This window comes from Lynx rufus, unplaced genomic scaffold (genome assembly GCF_022079265.1).
Source record: "Lynx rufus isolate CCGP_SWC_20201006 ecotype Redwood Valley unplaced genomic scaffold, mLynRuf1.p SCAF_14, whole genome shotgun sequence".
NCBI classification, from domain to species: domain Eukaryota; kingdom Metazoa; phylum Chordata; class Mammalia; order Carnivora; family Felidae; genus Lynx; species Lynx rufus.
Window position 1 is genome coordinate 59886255 of NW_025814828.1, and position 20763 is coordinate 59907017.

The 20763-nt window shown below is 35.7% G+C and overlaps 1 protein-coding gene across 2 annotated transcripts in view; it reads left to right on the top strand.

Moving 5' to 3' along the window:
* The window catches only part of DIAPH2 (diaphanous related formin 2), a 1004420-nt gene that overhangs the window by 458471 nt on the left and 525186 nt on the right, over positions 1-20763 (top strand). For both annotated transcript variants that reach the window (XM_047076289.1, XM_047076288.1), the window contains exon 21: positions 6166-6405. In XM_047076289.1, coding sequence (XP_046932245.1) covers positions 6166-6405 — 240 coding nt within the window. The remainder of the gene's footprint in view (positions 1-6165; positions 6406-20763) is intronic.

Below are 20763 nucleotides of genomic sequence, written 5' to 3' on the forward strand. Positions count from 1 at the left end.
AGTCTGGAGAATGCAGGGAATGGTTTCTCTCACTCTCTGAGAATTAGGGGAAAATTTCTGTCAGATCTACTCTTCAAAATATTTATACAGGGCTCTGCATTTGGGCCCCGTATCAGATTGAGCCTGGGCAGTATTGTTGGGATGTCCCATATGGTAGCAAATTACTTTATGTGGGAGGTAGGATACCCTCCTCTTTACCCATATAACTCTATTATGATACATTTTAATCCTCTCCCTAATCCAGCACTTTGCTGATTTCGGAGTTCCTATTTGTATGAATGAATTCATTCACTCTTTCTATAGTTATTATCCTAAGCCATCTGTCATATTTATCACCTTCTATGCCCTAACCTATGTTGTAGATGGTAAGTGAATGAGGAAATTTTGTCAAATCCAAGGGCAACTCTGACCTCTTGCAACGTGCAACCTCTTCCCAAATCAGGGTGATTGATGATGGGTTATATCCAGTAAGAACAGTTCAACAAAGCTAATTCCCTAGCATTTCTGTTTGATATCTTAGCTAGAGAACTATTGTGGGGACAGTGAAATATTATTATTATCTGTTAAGTTTGTTCAGTAGACAATCTGGCTGTCCTACTTGCGAGATCTGAAAAATGGCTAGGCAGTTAAGAACTACTTTTAAATATTTAAATGTCTAATATATGCAAGACCCTGAGCTAGGTGCTACACAAGGTGCAGTCTTTGACTCTTCTCTCTATGTACTCACCTTATCAACAACCTTGCTTCCTATAGCATCTGTTTGGATAACTCCCCAAATCTGCCAACTCTAACATTTACTTCCTCCTAAACTTAAAGGCTGAATTTCCAAAAGCTACCAGATATAATAATAATACCTAAAACTCAAAATGTCAACAAAGCAGTATCAGTTTCCAATTATACAGGTGTCATTTTACCATTTATATTAGGATCTGTAGGACAGGGAAAGGCTGGAGGGATCAGAGAACACATTTAAATAGTCTATTTTAATAATTCAACAATGAAGTACATAAAACTTAAGCTTGAATGACGAAAACGGAAAATAAGAGACAATTATAAGAAACTACTCAAGTTAAAATCTAGTCAAAGAATGATATTAAATTACATTATGTTTACTACAATGTGATGATCATCCCAAAATTTGGAAGCTTAGTAATAGAAAGCTAGTAGTGTCTTTGTTAGTAGTAAGATATACTATTTGATGTCTGAGACGATAGTGAACCAAGTTCACTTAGATACCTATATATATATATATATATACATACATATATGTATGTATATATATATATACACATATATGTATGTATATATATATATACACATATATGTATGTATATATATACATACATATATACATATATATATGTATGTATATATATATATAGTACCATATATATATATATATATATATATATACACACATATATGGTACCTTAGATATATATATATATATATATATATATATGGTAACAGCCAAGTGATATTTTTATTTGTGGATTAGCACCCTTTACTCCACCTTTCCACAAGTCTAGAAGCAGAATGAAATATAAGGAAGTAATATTTATGGATCATTTATTTGGCTCCTATCTAATTATCAAAAGAAGACTGATCCAGGAATTTCCCATGCCTCATAGATGAAGAAACTGAAGAGTGGAGAAATTAGGTAGATTAGTTTCACAGGGTGAGAAAATGTGAAAGTTTCTAGATTCTATCTTTAACTGAATTTGCTACTAAGATGCACCTTACCTGCACCAAACACTGCCTCAATCCCTGATTAGCTTGCTGTAGTATAGGCAGCAGAAGATCAGGGGAAACACTTTCATCTGAAACAAAGCAACAGACCAAACATTAAACTGCAGCAAACCAGCATCTCCTTCTGCCTTCATTAATGCCAACCGTGTTCTACCTCACAACAGACTTAAAACCTTGGAGTCATCTTTGACTATCTTCTCTCATAACTAATGCTAAATCCTATTGCTTCTTCCTTAATTCCATCTCTCATATCCATTGCTTCTTTCCCCTTCCTACTGTCAACATTGTAGCTCACTACCTGTTTCTTAGGCCATTTTGAAGAGAGAGTACTAATGCTCTCGCTGTTACTAACCTCTCCTTCAACCAATCATACATACTGTTCCCAATGTGATTTCAAGAGGCATTGTGGTGTAATAGTTGAGAGTTTGGGTCATGTGACCTGAATGCCTGAGTTCAAATCTCCAGCTCTTTAACATACAACTTGACTTTGCACAAATCACTGAGTATTTCTGTGCCTCACTTTCCTAATCTAGTGCTAATAACTTTTCCTAGGATCGTTTTGAGACCAAATCAGTTAAAACATATTTATAATACATATGCAGAAAAATGTCTGGCACAAGGCACTTAACACATGTTAATCACTGTTATTGTTACTATTATTATGAAATTGCACTTTTGGTCACATTATTTCAGTTAGAGGTGGTACTAAAAAATTAAATATTAAAAAAATGATTGAATCCATGTTCTCTTGATTTGTAGACCAAAAACTGAAATATAAACCCTGGAAAGGATAAAAATATGAATGAAGACAAGTAGTAGTAGAACTGAAATAAAATTAAAAACCCATGTAAGGGGCGCTTGGGTGGCGCAGTCGGTTAAGCGTCCGACTTCAGCCAGGTCACGATCTCGCGGTCCGTGAGTTCGAGCCCCGCGTCGGGCTCTGGGCTGATGGCTCGGAGCCTGGAGCCTGTTTCTGATTCTGTGTCTCCCTCTCTCTCTGCCCCTCCCCCGTTCATGCTCTGTCTCTCTCTGTCCCAAAAATAAATAAACGTTGAAAAAAAAATTAAAAAAAAAAAAAAAAACCCATGTAAGCCTAAGGTTTAAATCACTGGTTGATCTGGGACCAATGCCACCCTGGTGAGCTGGGTTCCTATAAGCCCTACAAAGCATGGCCAAAGGGCATGTACATAATGACTAGCACCTGATCACAGTAGCTCTAGGGCATTTTTAACCATCAGAGAGACAAAAACTACTTCCTAAATATATAAAATGATAGAAACGTGTGTGTGCAAATGCTTGTCAGTTACCAATGAAAGGAAAGGAAAAATAAAGTGGGGAGGGATTTAGAGAGAGTAGTGGAGGCATAAAGAAAGGCAGAAAGTCATAGAAACTTAGGTTCCCACACAAACGTACACCAAGAGATTTGTGCATTCATGGTGATAGAGACTTTGATATGGTTAGCTTCCGATTTCATGGCCTTTACATGGACTCATTGGGTACTTTGGTCCACATTTTGCCCCTAGGGATGTACCTCATATATTCCTAAGTATAAATCTTTTCTCACACCATTGTTTCTACACCCTTTTGGCTCCAGTTTTTGCACTCACTCTCACTCTCTCTTTTTCTCTTTCTCTCTGTCTCTTTTTTTCTATCCATTTGTGTCACCTCTACTGTGAAGTTTTCATTAAACATTGTAGTCCTAAGAGATTAAGTCAGAAAACTCTCTAGCACTTAATTTCTGTTTACCTATCTAGAATCATATGCTAGTTCTATCACTAACTATAGTTATCAAGTGACTGTGTTATGAGTTTTAAGCTATATTGGAAACTTCTGATTTGCTAGTATGTCTTATACTTACCATGTGAGTGCTGAAGAAACTGTAGGATGGTTTGTATAATATTACCCTGGTCACATAAAAAAAAAAAGAACTATTGATAAGCAATAAGATCTACATAAATATAGTAACAGGTGGATATTCCCCACATACTTTTATAAGTCTACCTATAAAAAGCATGAGAGCATATAATGGGGTAAGAAGAAGGCCAAGTTAATCTTTGGGGACACTATACCCATGGTTAATGGGCAAGTTAATTTCAAAAGGCAACCAACAGAATGCAAAAAGATATTTGCAAATGACATATCAGACAAAGGGCTAGTATCCAAAATCTATAAAGAACTCACCAAACTCCACACCCAAAAAACAAATAATACAGTGAAGAAATGGGCAGAAAATATGAATAGACACTTCTCTAAAGAAGACATCCAGATGGCCAACAGGCACATAAAAACATGCTCAACGTCACTCCTCATCAGGGTAATACAAATCAAAACCACACTGTGATATCACCTCACACCAGTCAGAGTGGCTAAAATGAACAAATCAGGAGACTATAGATGCTGGAGAGGATGTGGAGAAACGGGAACCGTCTTGCACTGTTGGTGTGAATGCAAACTGGTGCAGCCACTCTGGAAAACAGTGTGGAGGTTCCTTTAAAAATTAAAAATAGATCTACCCTATGACCCAGCAATAGCACTGCTAGGAATTTACCCAAGAGATACAAGAGTGCTGCTGCATAGGGGCACTTGTACCTCAATGTTTATTGCAGCACTTTCAACAATAGCCAAATTATGGAAAGAGCCTAAATGTCCATCAACTGATGAATGTATAAAGAAGTTGTGGTTTATATACACAATGGAATACTACTTGGCAATGAGAAAGAATGAATTGTGGCCTTTTGTAGCAACGTAAATAGAACTGGAGATTGTTATGCTAAGTGAAATAAGTCATACAGAGAAAGACAGATACCATATGTTTTCACTCTTATGTGGATCCTGTGAAACTTAGCAAAAGACCGTGGGGGAGGGGAAGGAAAAAAAAGAGAGGGAGGGAGCCAAACCACAAGAGACTCTTAAGAACTGAGAACAAACTGAGGGTTGATGGGGGGTGAGAGGGAGGGGAAAGTGAGTGATGGGCACTGAGGAGGGCACCTGTTGGGATGAGCACTGGGTGTTGTATGGAAGCCAATTTGACAATAAATTTCATATTTAATTTTTTTTTAATTAAAAAAAAGAAAAATTGTGAACTATGCCTTGCTTCCATATTAAAGTAGATATGATCTATTCAACAGCTCATTTGCTTCTTTGGAAGGGTACTTTGTGGCTTAAGGACTTTTATGTTGTCAAATTCTTTTTATCTTATCTACAAGATATCTCAGTGCCTACTCTGTGCCTAACATTTATATTCAAGAAACTAAACTATATGTGCCAAAAATAAATATAATTAGAACTTTTAATAATTTCTTTTCATTGTTGGTGTGCTTGTGTTGTTCATATGTGTCTATCCCCATCTCCACCTCTGTCTCAGAATTTATTTGGTGAATGAAAGCTATTAAAATGACTTGGAGCTATAGGAAATTAATGACCAAAAGAAATTATTATCATAGGAGCTATACCAAAGGGAATAGAGAACATGCACGATAACTATGAAATAAGTAATTAAAACCTAAGTTGAACTGTTTTGAAGAAAACCATTATAGAATTTTTGAATAATGTACTTAAAAGTAAGTTGATGTGATTTTACCATAACCTAATTATATAGCATGAACATTTTGTCAAGTAGAAGAAATTCTTTAGAGCATATATAAATATTTAATATATTTGGTGAATAGAAATCATAGGTTTAAAATTATTAAATGTTCAATCAGACCTAGTGTTCTGATTTCAAACAGCATAGTAATAGATAATTTCTTGGGAAATGTGGTTCACTTACATTTTCTGTCATCATGCACGTCTTTTATCTGTGGCCACACTATTCACTCAAACTCAATTTGATGTTTGTAAATTTTCATAGTTCACCTCAGGGACAAATTTTTGGCAGTTTAAATGCTATTGATGACTTATGATTATGGAATTAACAAACAGCAAATGTTTAGCTTCAATAATATTTTCTTACTGTTATAAGGATGATTTGTTTAAAACTGAACAACTAACTTTTTAAAATTTTTATTAAAATATTCCTTTGGTGGGGCACCTGGGTGGCTCAGTCGGTTAAGCGTCCGACTTTGGCTCAGGTCATGATCTCACAGTCCGTGAGTTCGTGCCCCGCGTCAGGCTCTGTGCTGACAGCTTGGAGCCTGGAGCCTGCTTCAGATTCTGTGCCTCCCTCTCTCTCTGACCCTCCCCTTTTCATGCTCTGTCTCTCTCTGTCTCAAAAATAAATAAACGTTAAAAAAATTAAAAATAAATAAAATATTCCTTCGGAATTTCTAAAACAAACCAAAACAATGTTTTTTAAGACCCAGAGAAAATTCATTTTATGCAGAAATTTTACAGTACAGTCTATAAAGTTATCTCTATTGGAGAGTGAAATAACAGGCTTTATATATATGTTCTTAAAGAGCATTTCTTGTCTTACAGATGAGCTCAGTGAAAATGTTGCGGCCTCGTCTCAATAGCATTCTATTCAAGCTCACGTTTGAAGAACATGTAAACAACATCAAACCAAGCATCATAGCAGTAACTCTTGCCTGTGAAGAACTGAAGAAAAGTGAAAGCTTTAACAAACTTTTAGAGTTAGTTCTTTTGGTTGGAAACTACATGAACTCAGGCTCGAGAAATGCCCAGTCTTTGGGTTTTAAGATCAACTTCCTTTGTAAGGTAAGATAACATTTAAAGGTAAGATACAATATTAATTTCATCTGTGAGAAGGGTCACTCTAAATAGAAAGGTACACAAGCCAAAAAAAAAAGTACGCTTTAAAAGAGTGAATGTTGGGGCGCCCGGGTGGCTCAGTCGGTTGAGCGTCCGACTTCGGCTCAGGTCACGATCTTGCGGTCCGGGAGTTCGAGCCCCGCGTCTGGGCTCTGGGCTGATGGCTCAGAGCCTGGAGCCTGCTTCCGATTCTGTGTCTCCATCTCTCTCTGCCCCTCCCCCGTTCATGCTCTGTCTCTCTCTGTCTCAAAAATAAATAAAATGTTAAAAAAAATTAAAAAAAAAGAGTGAATGTTATGGTAAGTGAATTATATTTCAATTAAAACATATATATATATATATATATATATATATATATATATAATTTTAGTGCAGTAAAGTCTCAAAGATATTGCATATACTTTTGTAGTATAGTACTAAACTTTCTCATCAGATCTTACTGGAGTTTGTAAGTAAAAAAAAAATTTGCTTTTTATAAAGTAGTTGCAATCTTGTATTTCATTCCCCTTGTCTCTCCAAAAGGTATTTGAGGAGCTAAATGTAATGAGGTAAATAGCCAGAAACTTCTTTTTAAGTATGCTTTGCTTATTCTAGTCTAAGCCAACAAAACTCTTTATTGTTGAACAGTGTTGTGTTAGTTAAGTTTATATTAGGTATAGTCCATTAACTAAAACTTGAAAGAAAATCAAGTGGCAATCATCTTATTGTTTTGATCAATAATAATGATTGATCAAGTCATTTCATGGTATTATTTTTGAGATTTTAATTCTTGTGAGAGGTACTAAAATAGAGAAACCCAGAGGTGATTGTATATGCTCATTTCTAGGCTAAAGTGAACCACTTTATTCAAGAGAAAGATCTGTCTGTTACAAAGAAAAAGATGAACAGACTCTGAGGTAAAGACCTGTGAGAAAGATAGAGAGAAAAATAAATCTGAAAACAAGCAATCCCTCTTTCACATCTCACCATGCTTCCACTTTGTTTTCTTCTCACATCTTAAAACACTGCAGAACTTTAGTTAGTTCTTGATGTAGCTTATAACAAGAATCCCAAATGTAAGAGTGGATATAAATTTCTTTTCTATTCATGCATTAGATAGATATATATGAAATATACGTGGAACAGCATTTTAATATGTATCAAAAGTGATTTGCTTCTGGTAGTTCTAACTCAGATAGGCAAAGAATAACATTTGTAGTAATAGGATATATAGTGGAATTGTATATGTTTACTCGTGATTTATTTTTGAAGGGTGTGAGGAAAGAGGGCCAGAAAGATAGGAAAGATCATCTGGATTGCTAGACCTGGTAAAAAAAAAAAAAAAAAAAAGTTACTCCCTCTTCTTGTGATATTAGGGGACATTTGGAATTATTTGATAATCATAGAATAAGGCAATGCTTGTAGTAAATGGAATAAGTCATAGCCATATTTGTAGGATAGATCTAAACATTTAATACATTTTCATTCTTTGCATACCATATACTCCGTACTAATAAAGTCATCTCTTACGAAGATGCTACTTGTTTTGAGTATATGCTATATGCATAGTGAGTGAATCTTGAAGGTGTTTTTGGTGAATGATTATAAAAAATATCATAAATTAAAAGAAAAGGTCAATGGAAATTTATATTGTATGCCTATTTCACCTTTGATTCATATAAAGAAGACATTTAAAACAAACTCTCCTTATTTGAATAAATATGTACCTTTTTAAAAGTGTCTTAATTTCACACTATTGCAATTAATTACATGAAGTGATTTTTTGAAGCAAGAATGAGCAAATCATTTATACACCAGAACAAAAGATTATATTCATCTCACAGAAGGATTTTATAGTTACATCTTATATTTCAGAGAAAAGCTTCTTCCTGTCATCTACCATTCAAATAAAAGTTCTTCCATACAGCACTGATCTGACATCTATCACTAGAGGTATGCTCAAAGGATTCAGCACAAAGATTTTTGCCAACTTCAAATAAAATAAAAATAATCTTGTGGGAAATACTATCATGTAGTAATAGATGTTCTAAAAGAGAAGAAGTGAATGTTTTAAAATGCCCCCTTCCCCCACCCTCCACTTTTCAGTAGGATTTTATCTTCAGGGAAATACTTGTCATTGAGAAAGAGAAATATCATATATATGCATGATATTCCCCTAATGTCTAAGATTAAAAGGATGCTCCTGGAATACAAAGGATTTTGAGTATGTAAATGTCTAAAATGACAGAAATTTACTGAAGTACATAGAAATAGTTAGCTTAGGTTTGTAATCTGTTCAAACGTGAATTAACTACTGATGTATGATTAGCTAGAATTGCTGTTAAAGTCCAGTTATAAACAATTACTGGTTGATTTTTCTTATTTTTTTTTCCTTAAAGAATCATAGAGGGAACTTCCTTTGTAGAGTGATGATAATGCCTCAAAAACTGATACCATTTACCCACCTAAATTACTCTAATGATAATTTCCTTTCTCAGTGAATTTAAAACTATAATCTGCTCTTCACAAGAAGCTATAGAGTATGTTAAAATATTCACTTACTTAAAAAGGAGCTATGGTATAAGCAGTTAAGTTTATCAGATGTATTTTGTGGTAAAATAATATTAAAAATTCAGATGGTCACAGTTGGCTTCTATAATATTTGGGAAGAAAAGGAAAACAGATGTGTTAACCTAAATGTCAAATATAACTAAATGGTATCATTACTATAAGTACTACCCTCACCACAAAATGCTTTGTTAATTTGCAGCAGTGAATTATCACTTTGTGAGTCACTAAACCAGGGTTCTGAACTGTAATAAAAGTCATTTCCATGCATATAAGTTTCCAATGTTAGCTTGGCCCCTGCTTGCCTGTTGATTACTAAAATTTTAACCAATAGCAATGGTGCACTTCAGGGTCATTTACTTAGGTTTTCAGTAATATACAATAATATACATAATCTGCATAAGAACAAAACATTTGAGAGGTGCCTGGGTGGCTCAGTCAGTTAATCGTCTGACTCCTGATTTCGGCTCAGGTCATGATTTCATGGTTCATGAGTTTGAGCCCCGCATCTGGCTCTGTGCTGGCAGTGTGGAGCCTGCTTGGGATTCTCTCTCACCTCTCTCTCTGACCCTCCCTCCCTCTTCCTCTCTCTCTCTTTCCCTCTCTCTCTCTCTCTCAAAATAAATAAATCAACATTTTAAAAAAAGAACAGAATATTTAAAAATACTTAGCACTCCCCATGCACTAAACTTTGTGGGTATATCAGATAAGGATCTTTGTTTGCAAGCAAGAGAAAGTGATTCTGCCTGATTTAAGGGAGGCGGGGAGAAGGAATTTCTCGGGAAGATATGAGATAGTTCAGTCAGAAGCTGAGGAAATGCTGAATAACTTGGCCTTTAAAAGAGCAGCAACTATGGCAGCTTTGAGAATACAGAGAGCAGTAACAAATGGAAAGTATTTTCAGGAAATTGTCTTTGGGCCTATTAACTCCAACTATTTTCCTCCTCCTTTCCCTGAGTTTGATTCAAGTTCTTATTATAAAGACTGACTGACCTAGTGTGGATTAATTACAAGAATACTCCTTGTCCAAGGGAAAGTAAAGAACCTTGTTTAACAGAACTACCAAGACTACCTGCAATGGAAGAGTGGTCATGTCCTAAAGGACGCTGTTAATTAAAGATAGGGACACCAAAGATTAGGGGCAGATGAAGGGATATCAGGCAGACCCAAACAAAGGCAAAATGAAAGAGATCATTAGTACACCAGAGGGATACAAACAATACAGAAGACACACAGAAATCTCAAGAAGCTAGTGGTACAGTTAAATAGCCAGGAAATATACTACATACAGAGTATTGTGATAGCCAGATTGTATCACAAGATACACTGTCAATGAATATGAAGATTAATGGCCATTGAGATTGACAGGACTTCAGAGAGGGAGGAATTTTTAGTGATGGGGTGAGGATGAACAGTACTATAAAATGGAACAGAAGGATCTTGAAGGATAGATAGAATTATGTTATATAAGGGAAGAAGCCATAACCTTACAAGATGGGAGAAAGCTGGACTCAGAAATTTTACTTTAGCTTCCATTTTGCCCATTACTAAGTAAGCCAGATTTTCATGGCTGAGTCAGTTACTCTTTATGAAACCCAGTTAGTCAACTATAAATGAGGAAATGCAGTGACCCTTGTTTATTTTGTTATATTGGGTTTTTTTCAGGGTCAAATAAAATGATTTTTGTCAGAGTTCTTTGAAAAATCATAATGTTAAATGGTAGTAGTTCTTTTATGAGATTATTTATTTTAAGAAGGAGAGAGAGACCGATCATGAGTGGGGTGGGGCAGAGAGAGAGGGAGAGAGAGCATCCGAAGCAGGATCCCGGCTGTCAACACAGAAACCATTGCAGGGCTCGAACTCACGAACCATGGCATCATGACCTGAGCAGAAACCAAGTCAGACACTTAACCCATTGAGCCACCCAGGCTCCTCAGTAGTAGTTCTTTTTAATGATGATAGATAACTAGGTATAATCATTGTACATTTGAAGATGAATTAGAAAACCACATTGTCTGGAATATTGGATATATGTTGGACAAAAATGATAACATTAGTAGGCCGATAGTGAGAAGATTTTGAGTTACTTGTATACTAGTTTAGATAACCTGCCTTCATAACTTTTTAAAAAATCATTCACAATTCATTTCATAACTTAAGAAATCCACAGACCTTTCTTTTTCTGCCTTAAGTTAATATCCCCTTCATCCATACTAGTCTCACCCATACTAGTCACCCATTTCTAGTCATTCTAGTTGGACAGAGAGACATAATAAATCATGATACAGTAGGATGATGTGCTTTTGTACAGATTTGAAATAAATTATACAAAGAACCTGAAGAAAATATTTACGTTTACTGTAGAAAAATTTTGTATACATTTTATTTTTAGTCATTAGCATTAAGATGATAAGGTAGTTTTTTATGTGTTCCTTTTCCTAAGATTCATCATTTCTATAAAGTATGTATAACATATAAAAGCCTTATTTTCTAGAGACTTTCACATGGTATTAGTGACAGAATATTGTAGGTATTACCCCAAGTACACAAAGAAAAGTCTACAACTCCCCCATAGAAGTTATAAGGAAAGTAAAAGAGGTTCAGTTTTAATTAAAAATAGATTACTTATCATAAAATATGATTTGAAAGGAAAATTACTATGTCCCTGGAAGCAAAATGTGGAATATATAGTCCAAGAAAAATCTACACACACACATACACACACAAAAAAAAAATCAAGGAAAAAAGTCCTAAGTACTCTAAGAATTTCACATTTTATCATTCTTAGCTGAAATGAGGTGGATTGTTTCCATATAAATTTATAATATTAACATAAGAAGGTGACTAGTCTTCAGTCTGCAGATAAGAAAACACTCAGAGAAGGGAAATACTTTGGTTTGTGTATTGGTCAGCTCTGGCATCCATAACAGAATACCACAGGATGGGTGGTTTAAACAACAGAACTTAATTTTCTCACAGTTTTGGAGACAGGAAGTCCAAGATCAAGGTGCTGGCCTGGTTGGTGTCTGGTGAGACATCTTTTCCTGGCTTGCAGATAGCTACCTTCTTGCAGTGTCATCAAATAGCCTTTCCTCTGTGCCCCACATAGAGACAGAGAGAACGAGTTATATGTAAGCGATGAATCACTAAAGTCTATTCCTGAAATTATTATTACACTGTATGTTAACTAAGTTGGATTTAAATTAAAAAAAATAGTTGAGAAAGTGCAAGAGAGCTCTGGTATCACCTCCTCTTCTTATAAGGACACTAATCCTATCAGATTAAACCCCACCCTTTTGACTTTATTTAACCTTAATTACCTCCTTAAAGGTCTTATCTCCAAATATAGTCAAATTGGGGGTTAGTGCTAAAACAGTGGATTACTCAGGATTGGGACAGTCCCAGGCAACTCAGGATAGTGGGTGGTCACTTAAGTTATGAAAATAAAGGTAGGGTCCTAGCCTCCTAATAATGTTCCACTTTCTCTCTTTTTTAAACATGTAACTGAAACAGCTTGTCTTTTGCATTTTTATAGTGTCTTTCACTCCTCTTCTTCATCTAGTTTTTGCTCTTTATTCTTCTCTGGTTCCCATTGCACACTTTGAACACATTACTAGATAATTGTTTATACTTTAATTATTTGATTTCTCATTCTCTTTCAAGACCCAGAACTTATGGAATTTGGATGTATATTTTATTCTACATTAAATCCCCAGGGTCTATTTTATATGAAGCCATCAGTAAATTACTCTTGAATGAAAGCCAAGAAATTTGATTCAATAAAGGGTTTGTTGTCAGTGTTTGGCATAAATATTAACTTTTTTTTTAAATTAGAGAATTTAGTTCCTCACAGATGTAAAGGTTATATTGTTTACCAGCAAAACTATTGAATATGTAATTGTCATACTGCTGTGGTTTATTTGTAAAAACATAAAAAAATATTGTTTGCTATAATTATAAACCAGCAATTCTACCTTCAAATATAAGTCAGTAAATATGGGAATTAATTTATAACCAAAGATATTTTAGAAAACAACCACTGTAGGATATACTGAAAGGCACCCCACCGAAGTTCAATAAATCCTAGTCAGTATTCCACATATTTGGTTGCCTGTGTGTTACAGTTTATAAAGTGCTTTTCTTATGATTCAAGGAGGTGAATTATTATTAACCCATCTGCAAATTAGGAAACTAAAGCCCATTGAAGTAATGCAATTTTTCCAATTTGAAAAAGCTAATAAGTATCCAAGTTGAGTCTTAAATCTGTTTTCTATGTCCCCAAACTTGCAAGCATACTGTCTCTCACTGCACTGTAACAGAATGTTTGGTTATACATGGCTCATTTCAAGGAAGCATACAGAACAATTCTGCCACTTATGGAATTCTAAAAATGGAGAAAATGACATGTAGATTTTCTTGATTCTCTAGTAGCATGTAAAATGAGGAATCTCTTTTCTTATTCAAATTGAATTAGAAGTAATTGCAGGCATAGTAATAGAAAATTTCTCTTCCTGGGGTGCCTGGGTGACTCAGTCAGTTAAGAGTCTTACTTCAGCTCAGGTCATGATCTCAGTTTGTGAGTTCTAGCCCTGCATTGCAAGCTCCGTGTCAGGCTCTATGCTGACAGCTCAGAGCCTAGAGCCTGCTTCAGATTCTGTGTCTCCCTCTCTCTCGCTGCCCCTCTCCTGTTCATGTTCTGTCTCAAAAATCAACAAACATTAAAAAAAATAATAAAAAATTGAAAGAAGAAAATTTCTCTTCCTCTAATAGATTTTAATGTATCCAGGCATTAGAGCCTATATATTTGTAATAAAATAGCATTTAATAATCTGCATAATTATAGAGCTATCATTTGGTTTTGTATGTATAAGTTCTCAGAACCTATCAGTTTTGTGTAGGCAAGGTTGGCTGCTGTTCTCAAGATTTTACAAATGAGAATCTTCTCTCCAGGAAGATAACTTACCCAGAATCACTCAGTGTCAGAGGCAGAGTTAGAATCCGACTTTTCCTGGGACTCAAATTATGTCAGTGGCTCAAGCTACTTTTAGAATTTGATGATCTCTTTTGCTTCACTGAAATATGCTTTTTCCTATAAGAGAGTGTTTAGCATTTCTCGAGTTTAGGGAAGTTGTGGTTGATAGTTGGCTGAGAAGAAAATTGCTTTGAAGGATGTAATTTGTATTAGAAAATTCCATGTAAGGGAAGATTAGACTCTCAAGTACAGGGTTGGATGGAATGTTTGATCTTCTTCCCAAACTTTCCATTTCCTCCCTGTGGGTCCTTTAAAATTTCCTTCCTGTGGGACTATTTGTAGGGAAGAGTTTTCAGTTGGTGATCTCCCTGAGTCACTAGTTGTAATCAGTGACATAGATCCAAATGTACAGCAAAATACAGAGGAGCTCATTTATGTTACTTTGCATTTTAAAATGTCATCCTGTAAAATAGTGACACCCCATACTACTTGTTCATAATTTATGACCAATAGACACAAACATTTCAAGTTAAGGGTTTGTGTGTGCCACATTATATTATTCCATGTAGGAACATTTACCATTTTTGATCTCTGAAACAACTAACCAGCCGAGAATGATTTAAGGACGGGATATCATTCTCAGCTTTAAATGGTTTCCTTTGTTCAGCTTATATGATGGTTGACCTTTATTTAAGTCCATTGTGTTTTATTGAATTGTGCTTAATGGGCTTGCATCATTGGGAACCACTGAATAGTTTCTTGGGACCTTAAAGGTAAATGCTGCACTATTGTGATACTATGCCAGTGGGACATTTTAGATTCAGTTTCCATAATTGTGTCATGGGTTTTTGTTTCCCTCATTTATTCAGGTAAATCAATATACCAAAATTCATAATTTTCTTTCTTTTTTTTTTTTTTTTAATTTTTTTTTTCAACGTTTATTTATTTTTGGGACAGAGAGAGACAGAGCATGAACGAAGGAGGGGCAGAGAGAGAGGGAGACACAGAATCGGAAACAGGCTCCAGGCTCTGAGCCATCAGCCCAGAGCCTGACGCGGGGCTCGAACTCACGGACTGCGAGATCGTGACCTGGCTGAAGTCGGACGCTTAACCGACTGCGCCACCCAGGCGCCCCAAAAAAATTCATAATTTTCAAACAGCAAGCATTAATATTATTTAAGTCAAAAAGTCCAAAAGTGTTTAAATTTATAGAACACTAAATTTATTTTTTTAAGTTCTTTTAATTCCCATATGTTACTTGTTATATATCCTAAAGCACATACTATTACTCAGTGCATGTGGATTTGTGCACATAGGCAAATGGTAGTACTAAAATATTGCTTCGGTGGTCCCATTTCTCTAGTAATTAGGATGTTTGGATACCAGCTCAGAAATTCAATCCAAAGCCCTCACGTCTGATGCATTTCACACCATTTAAAATATAAACAAAACACAAACTACTTTTTCTGAGCTTCTCATCTTTAAAAATGCAGCCCTCCAAAAGTTAGAAACATATGATCTTGGCTCCCTGATTTTGTAATCCCATGAACATACCACCATATGTTTTGAAGACTGTCCTCCAATTAGAAAATCAGCTTCTCCTACTTCTAAGATGTAGAGTATGTAGTCTCTTTATCTCTGTACTATAGTGGTCTGTACATACAGATTGACATAAGTAGAAAGAACACTTGGTGATGGTAGTATGTATTCCTGTCTTTACAGGTGCTTTCTTCTAAGATGTCCATCTCAATTTTTACAGATGGTCATGACATTGTAGAGATTCATGTTAATGTGTAGATGCATTATATCTTTCTTATTCTCTGTAGCCTGCATTATGGGACTGAGATGGGAGAAAAAGCAAACTGCTGTATTAGCATGAGGAAAGCTATATGATCATGTTGGGCACAGGAATTAACCATTTTTGTGGATATGCTTCAAGTAGGTATACAGGCATACCTCATTTTATGCACTTTGCATTTTGCAAATTTTGTGTTTTTTTACAAATTAAAGGTTTGGAAAACCTGTTTCAAGTAAACCTATAAGCACCATTTTTCACTTGGTGTCTCTGTGCCACATTTTGGTAATCCTCAGAACATTTAAAACTTTTTCATTGTTTGTTATAGTGATCTGTGATCAGTGATTATGACTTGCTGAAAACACTGATAATGGTTAGCTTACAGTATTTTTTTTTTAACGTTTATTCATTTTTGAGAGAGGTGTGAGCAGAGGAGGGGCAAAGAGAGAGGGAGACAAAGAATCTGAAGCAGGCTCCAGGCTCTGCACTGTCAGCACAGAGCCTGATGCGGGTCTCAAACCCACGAGCGGCAAGATCATGACCTGAGCCCAAGTCAGATGCTCAACTGACTGAGCCACCCAGGCACCCCAGTTTAAAGTATTTTTTAATCAATTAATTAATTAATTACACACATAGGGGTTTGTTTTTGACATAATGCTGTTGCACACTTAACAGACTACTGTGTAGTGTAGACATAACTTTTATATCTACTGGGAAACCAAGAGGTTAATTTGAGTTGCTTTATTGCAATATTCACTTTACTGTGGACTGGAACCAAACCTGCAATATCTTTGAGGTATGCCTATAGTTATAAAAGCATATGTCTATCACAATACCTTTTTTGAAATTGCAACTCTGATTAAAAGAAGTTCATACATCTACTCTCCTACTTGCCTCTAAAAATACACATCTCCTGAGCTTATTTAAAGATGTTTCTCGGGGCGCTTGGGTGGCTCAGTCGGTTGAGCGTCCGACTTCAGCCCTGGTCATGATCTCGTGGTCTGTGGGTTCGAGCCCCACATCAGGTTCTGTGCTGACAGCTCGGAGCCCGGAGCCTGTTTCAGATTCTGTGTTTCCCTCTCTCTCTGACCCTCCCCTGTTCATGCTCTGTCTCTCTCTGTCTCAAAAATAAATAAACATTAAAAATTTTTTTTAAATAAAAAAAAAATAAAAAATAAAAAAAATAAAGATGTTTCTCTAAGTTGAAATATTTATTGATTTACATTCATTGGTGCCAATTATCTTATATTTTAAATGTAACACTTGTTTGCTTTTTCAGAATCTGATTACATATGTTTAGATATTACCACATGTACAACACTATAAGCTGTGTGAAAACTTCATTATAACCACTCCCCACAATTTTTGGTTTACTAAATTATCTATAGAACACTAGTTTGTAAATGTAATCTGTCTGATGCAGACGTGATCAGTATTCCTTGTTTTTTTTTCTTTTAAATATTAACATTATTCAATCCAGAGAACACTAGTTTGTAAATGTAATCTGTCTGATACAGACTTGATCAGTATTCCTTGTTTTTTTGTTTTAAATATTAACATTATTTAAACCATTCCTTTTTTTTAACTTGTTTTATTTTTTTTAAATTTACATCCAAATTAGTTAGCATATACTGTAACAATGATTTCAGGAATAGATTCCTTAGTGCCCCTTACCCATTTAGCCCATCCCCCCTCCCACAACCCCTCCCGTAACCCTCAGTTTGTTCTCCATATTTATGAGTCTCTTCTGTTTTGTCCCCCTCCCTGTTTTTATATTATTTTTATTTCCCTTCCTTTATGTTCATCTGTTTTGTCTCTTAAAGTCCTCATATGAGTGAATTCATATGATTTTTGTCTTTCTCTGACTAATTTCACTTAGCATGATACTCTCCAGTTCCATCCACGTAGTTGCAAAGGACAAGATTTCATTCTTTTTGATTGCTGAGTAATACACCATTGTGTGTGTGTGTGTGTGTGTGTGTGTGTGTGTATGTGTGTGTATCACATCTTCTTTATTCATTCATCCATCGATGAACATTTGGGCTCTTTCCGTAGTTTGGCTATTGTTGATAGTGCTGCTGCTATAAACATGGGGGTACATGCGTCCCTTCAAAACAGCATACCTGTATCCTGTAGATAAATGCCAAGTAGTGCAATTGCTGGGTCGTAGAGTGGTTCTATTTTTAGTTTTTTGAGGAACCTCTATACTGTTTTCCAGAGTGGCTGCACCAGCTTGCATTGCCACCAACAATGCAAAAGAGATCCTCTTTCTCCACATCCTCGCCAACATCTGTTGTTGCCTGAGTTGTTACTGTTAGCCATTCTGACAGGTGTAATGTGGTATCTCATTGTGGTTTTGATTTGTATTTCCCAGATGATGACTGATGTTGAGCATCTTTGCATGTGTCTGTTGGCCATCTAGATGTCTTCATTGGAGAATTGCCTATTCATGGCTTTTGCCTATTTCTTCACTGGATTATTTGTTTTTTGGGTGTTGAGTTTGATAAGTTCTCTGTATAGATTTTGGATATTAACCCTTTATCTGATATGTCATTTGTAAATATCTTCTCCCATTCTGTCAGTTGCCTTTTAGTTTGGCTGAATGTTTCCTTCGCTGTGCAGAAGCTTTTTATTTTGATGAGGTCCCAGTAGTTCACTTTTGCTTTTTGTATCCCTTCCCTCTGGAGACATGTTGAGTAAGAAGTTCTGCAGCTAAGATCAAAGAGGTTTTGCCTGCTTTCTTCTGGAGGATTTTGATGGCTTTCTGTCTTGCATTGAGGTCTTTCATCCATTTTGAGTTTATTTTTGTGTATGGTGTAAGAAAGTGGTGCAGGTTCATCCTTCTGCATGTTGCTGTCCAGTTTTCCCAGCGCCACTTGCTGAAGAGACTGTCTTTATTCCATTGGATGTTCATTCCTGCTTTGTCAACGATTAGTTGGCCATGTGTTTGTGGGTCCATTTCTGGGTTCTCTATTCTGTTCCATTGGCCTGAGTGTCTGTTCTTGTGCCGGTACCGTACTGTCTTGATGATTACAGCTTTGTAGTAAAGCTTGATGTCTGCGATTGTGATACCATCTACTTTGGTTTTCTTTTTCAAAATTGCTTTAGCTATTCGGGGTCTTTTCTGGTTTCATACACATTTTAGGATCATTTGTTCTAGCTCTGTGAAGAATGCTGGTGTTACTTTGATAGGGATTGTATTGAATATGTAGATTGCTTTGGGTAGTATCAACATTGTCACAATATTTGTTCTTCCTATCCAGGAGCATGGAATCTTTTTCCATTTTTTTTTTTGTGTCTTCTTCAATTTCTTTTGTAAGCTTTCTATTCTTTTCAGTGTATAGAGTTTTCACCTCTTTGGTTAGATTTAGTCCTAGGAATTTTATGGGTTTGGTGCAACTGTAAATAGGATCGATTCCTTGATTTCTCTTTATGTTGCTTCATTTTTGGTGTATATGAGTGAAAACAATTTCTGTGCATTGATTTTATATCCTGTAACTTTGCTGAGTTCATGTTTCAATTCTAGAAGTTTTTTGGTGGATTCTTTTGGGTTTTCCATATAGAGGAAACCTATGTTTCCATATGTCATCTGCAAAGAGTGAAAGTTTGACCTCCTCCTGGCCGATTTGGACGCCTTTTATTTCTTTGTGTTGTCTGACTGCAGAAGCTAAGACTTCCAATACTATGTTGAATAACAGTGGCGAGAGTGCACGTCCCTGTCTCATTCCTGACCTTAGGGGGAAAGCTGTCAGTTTTTTCCCATTGAGGATGATATTAGCGTTAGGTCATTCATATATGGCTTTTATGATCTCAAGGCATGATCCCTCTATCCCTAATTTCCTGAGGGTTTTTATCAAGAAAGATGCTGTATTTTGACAAATGGCTTCTCTGCATCTATTGAGAGGATCATATGGTTCTTGTCCTTTCTTTTATTGATGTGATGAACCACGTTAATTGTTTTGCGGATATTGAACCAGCCCTGAATCCCGGGTATACATCCCACTTGGTCGTGGTGAATAATGTTGTTAATGTATTGTTGGATATGGTTGGCTAATATCTTGTTGATGATTTTTGCATCTATATTCATCAGGGAAATTGGTGTATAGTTCTCCTTTTTTGTGGGGTCTCTGTCTGGTTTTGGAATCAAGGTAATGCTGGCTTCAAACAAAGAGTTTGGAAGTTTTCCTTCCATTTCTATTTTTTGGAACAGCTTCAAGAGAATAGGTGTTAACTCTTCCTCAAATGTTTGGTAGAATTCCCCTGGAAAGCCATCTGGCCCTGGACTCTTGTTTTTTGGCAGATTTTTGATTACTGATTCGATTTCCTTACTAGTTATGGGTCTGTTCAAATTTTATATTTCTTCCTGTTTCAGTTTTGGTAGTGTATATGTTTCTAGGAATTTGTCCATTTCTTCCAGGTTACCCATTTTATTGGCATATAATTGCTCATAATATTCTCTTATTATTGTTTTTATTTCTGCTGTGTTGTTTGTGATCTCTCCTCTTTCATTCTTGATTTTATTTATTTGGGTCTTTCATTTTTCTTTTTGATCAAACTGGCTAGTGGTTTATCAATTTTGTTAATTCTTTCAAAGAACCAGCTTCTGGTTTTGTTGATGTGTTCTGTTTTGTTTTGTTTTTTTGTTTTTTGCTTTTTTTTTTTTTGGTTTCGATAGTATTAATTTCTGCTCTAATCTTTATTATTTCCTGTCTTCTGCTGGTTTTGGGTTTTATTTGCTGCTGTTCTTCCAGCTAATTAAGGTGTAAGGGTAGGTTTTGTACCTGAGATCTTTCTTCCTTCTTTCGAAGGCCTGGGTTGCTACATACTTTTCTCTTATGACCACCTTTGCTGTGTCCCAGAGGTTTTGGGTTGTGGTGTTATCATTTTAATTGGCTTCCATATACTTTTTAATTTTCTCTTTAACTTCTTTGTTAGCCCATTCATTCTTTAGTAGGATGTTCCTCAGTCTCCAAGTATTTTGTTACCTTTC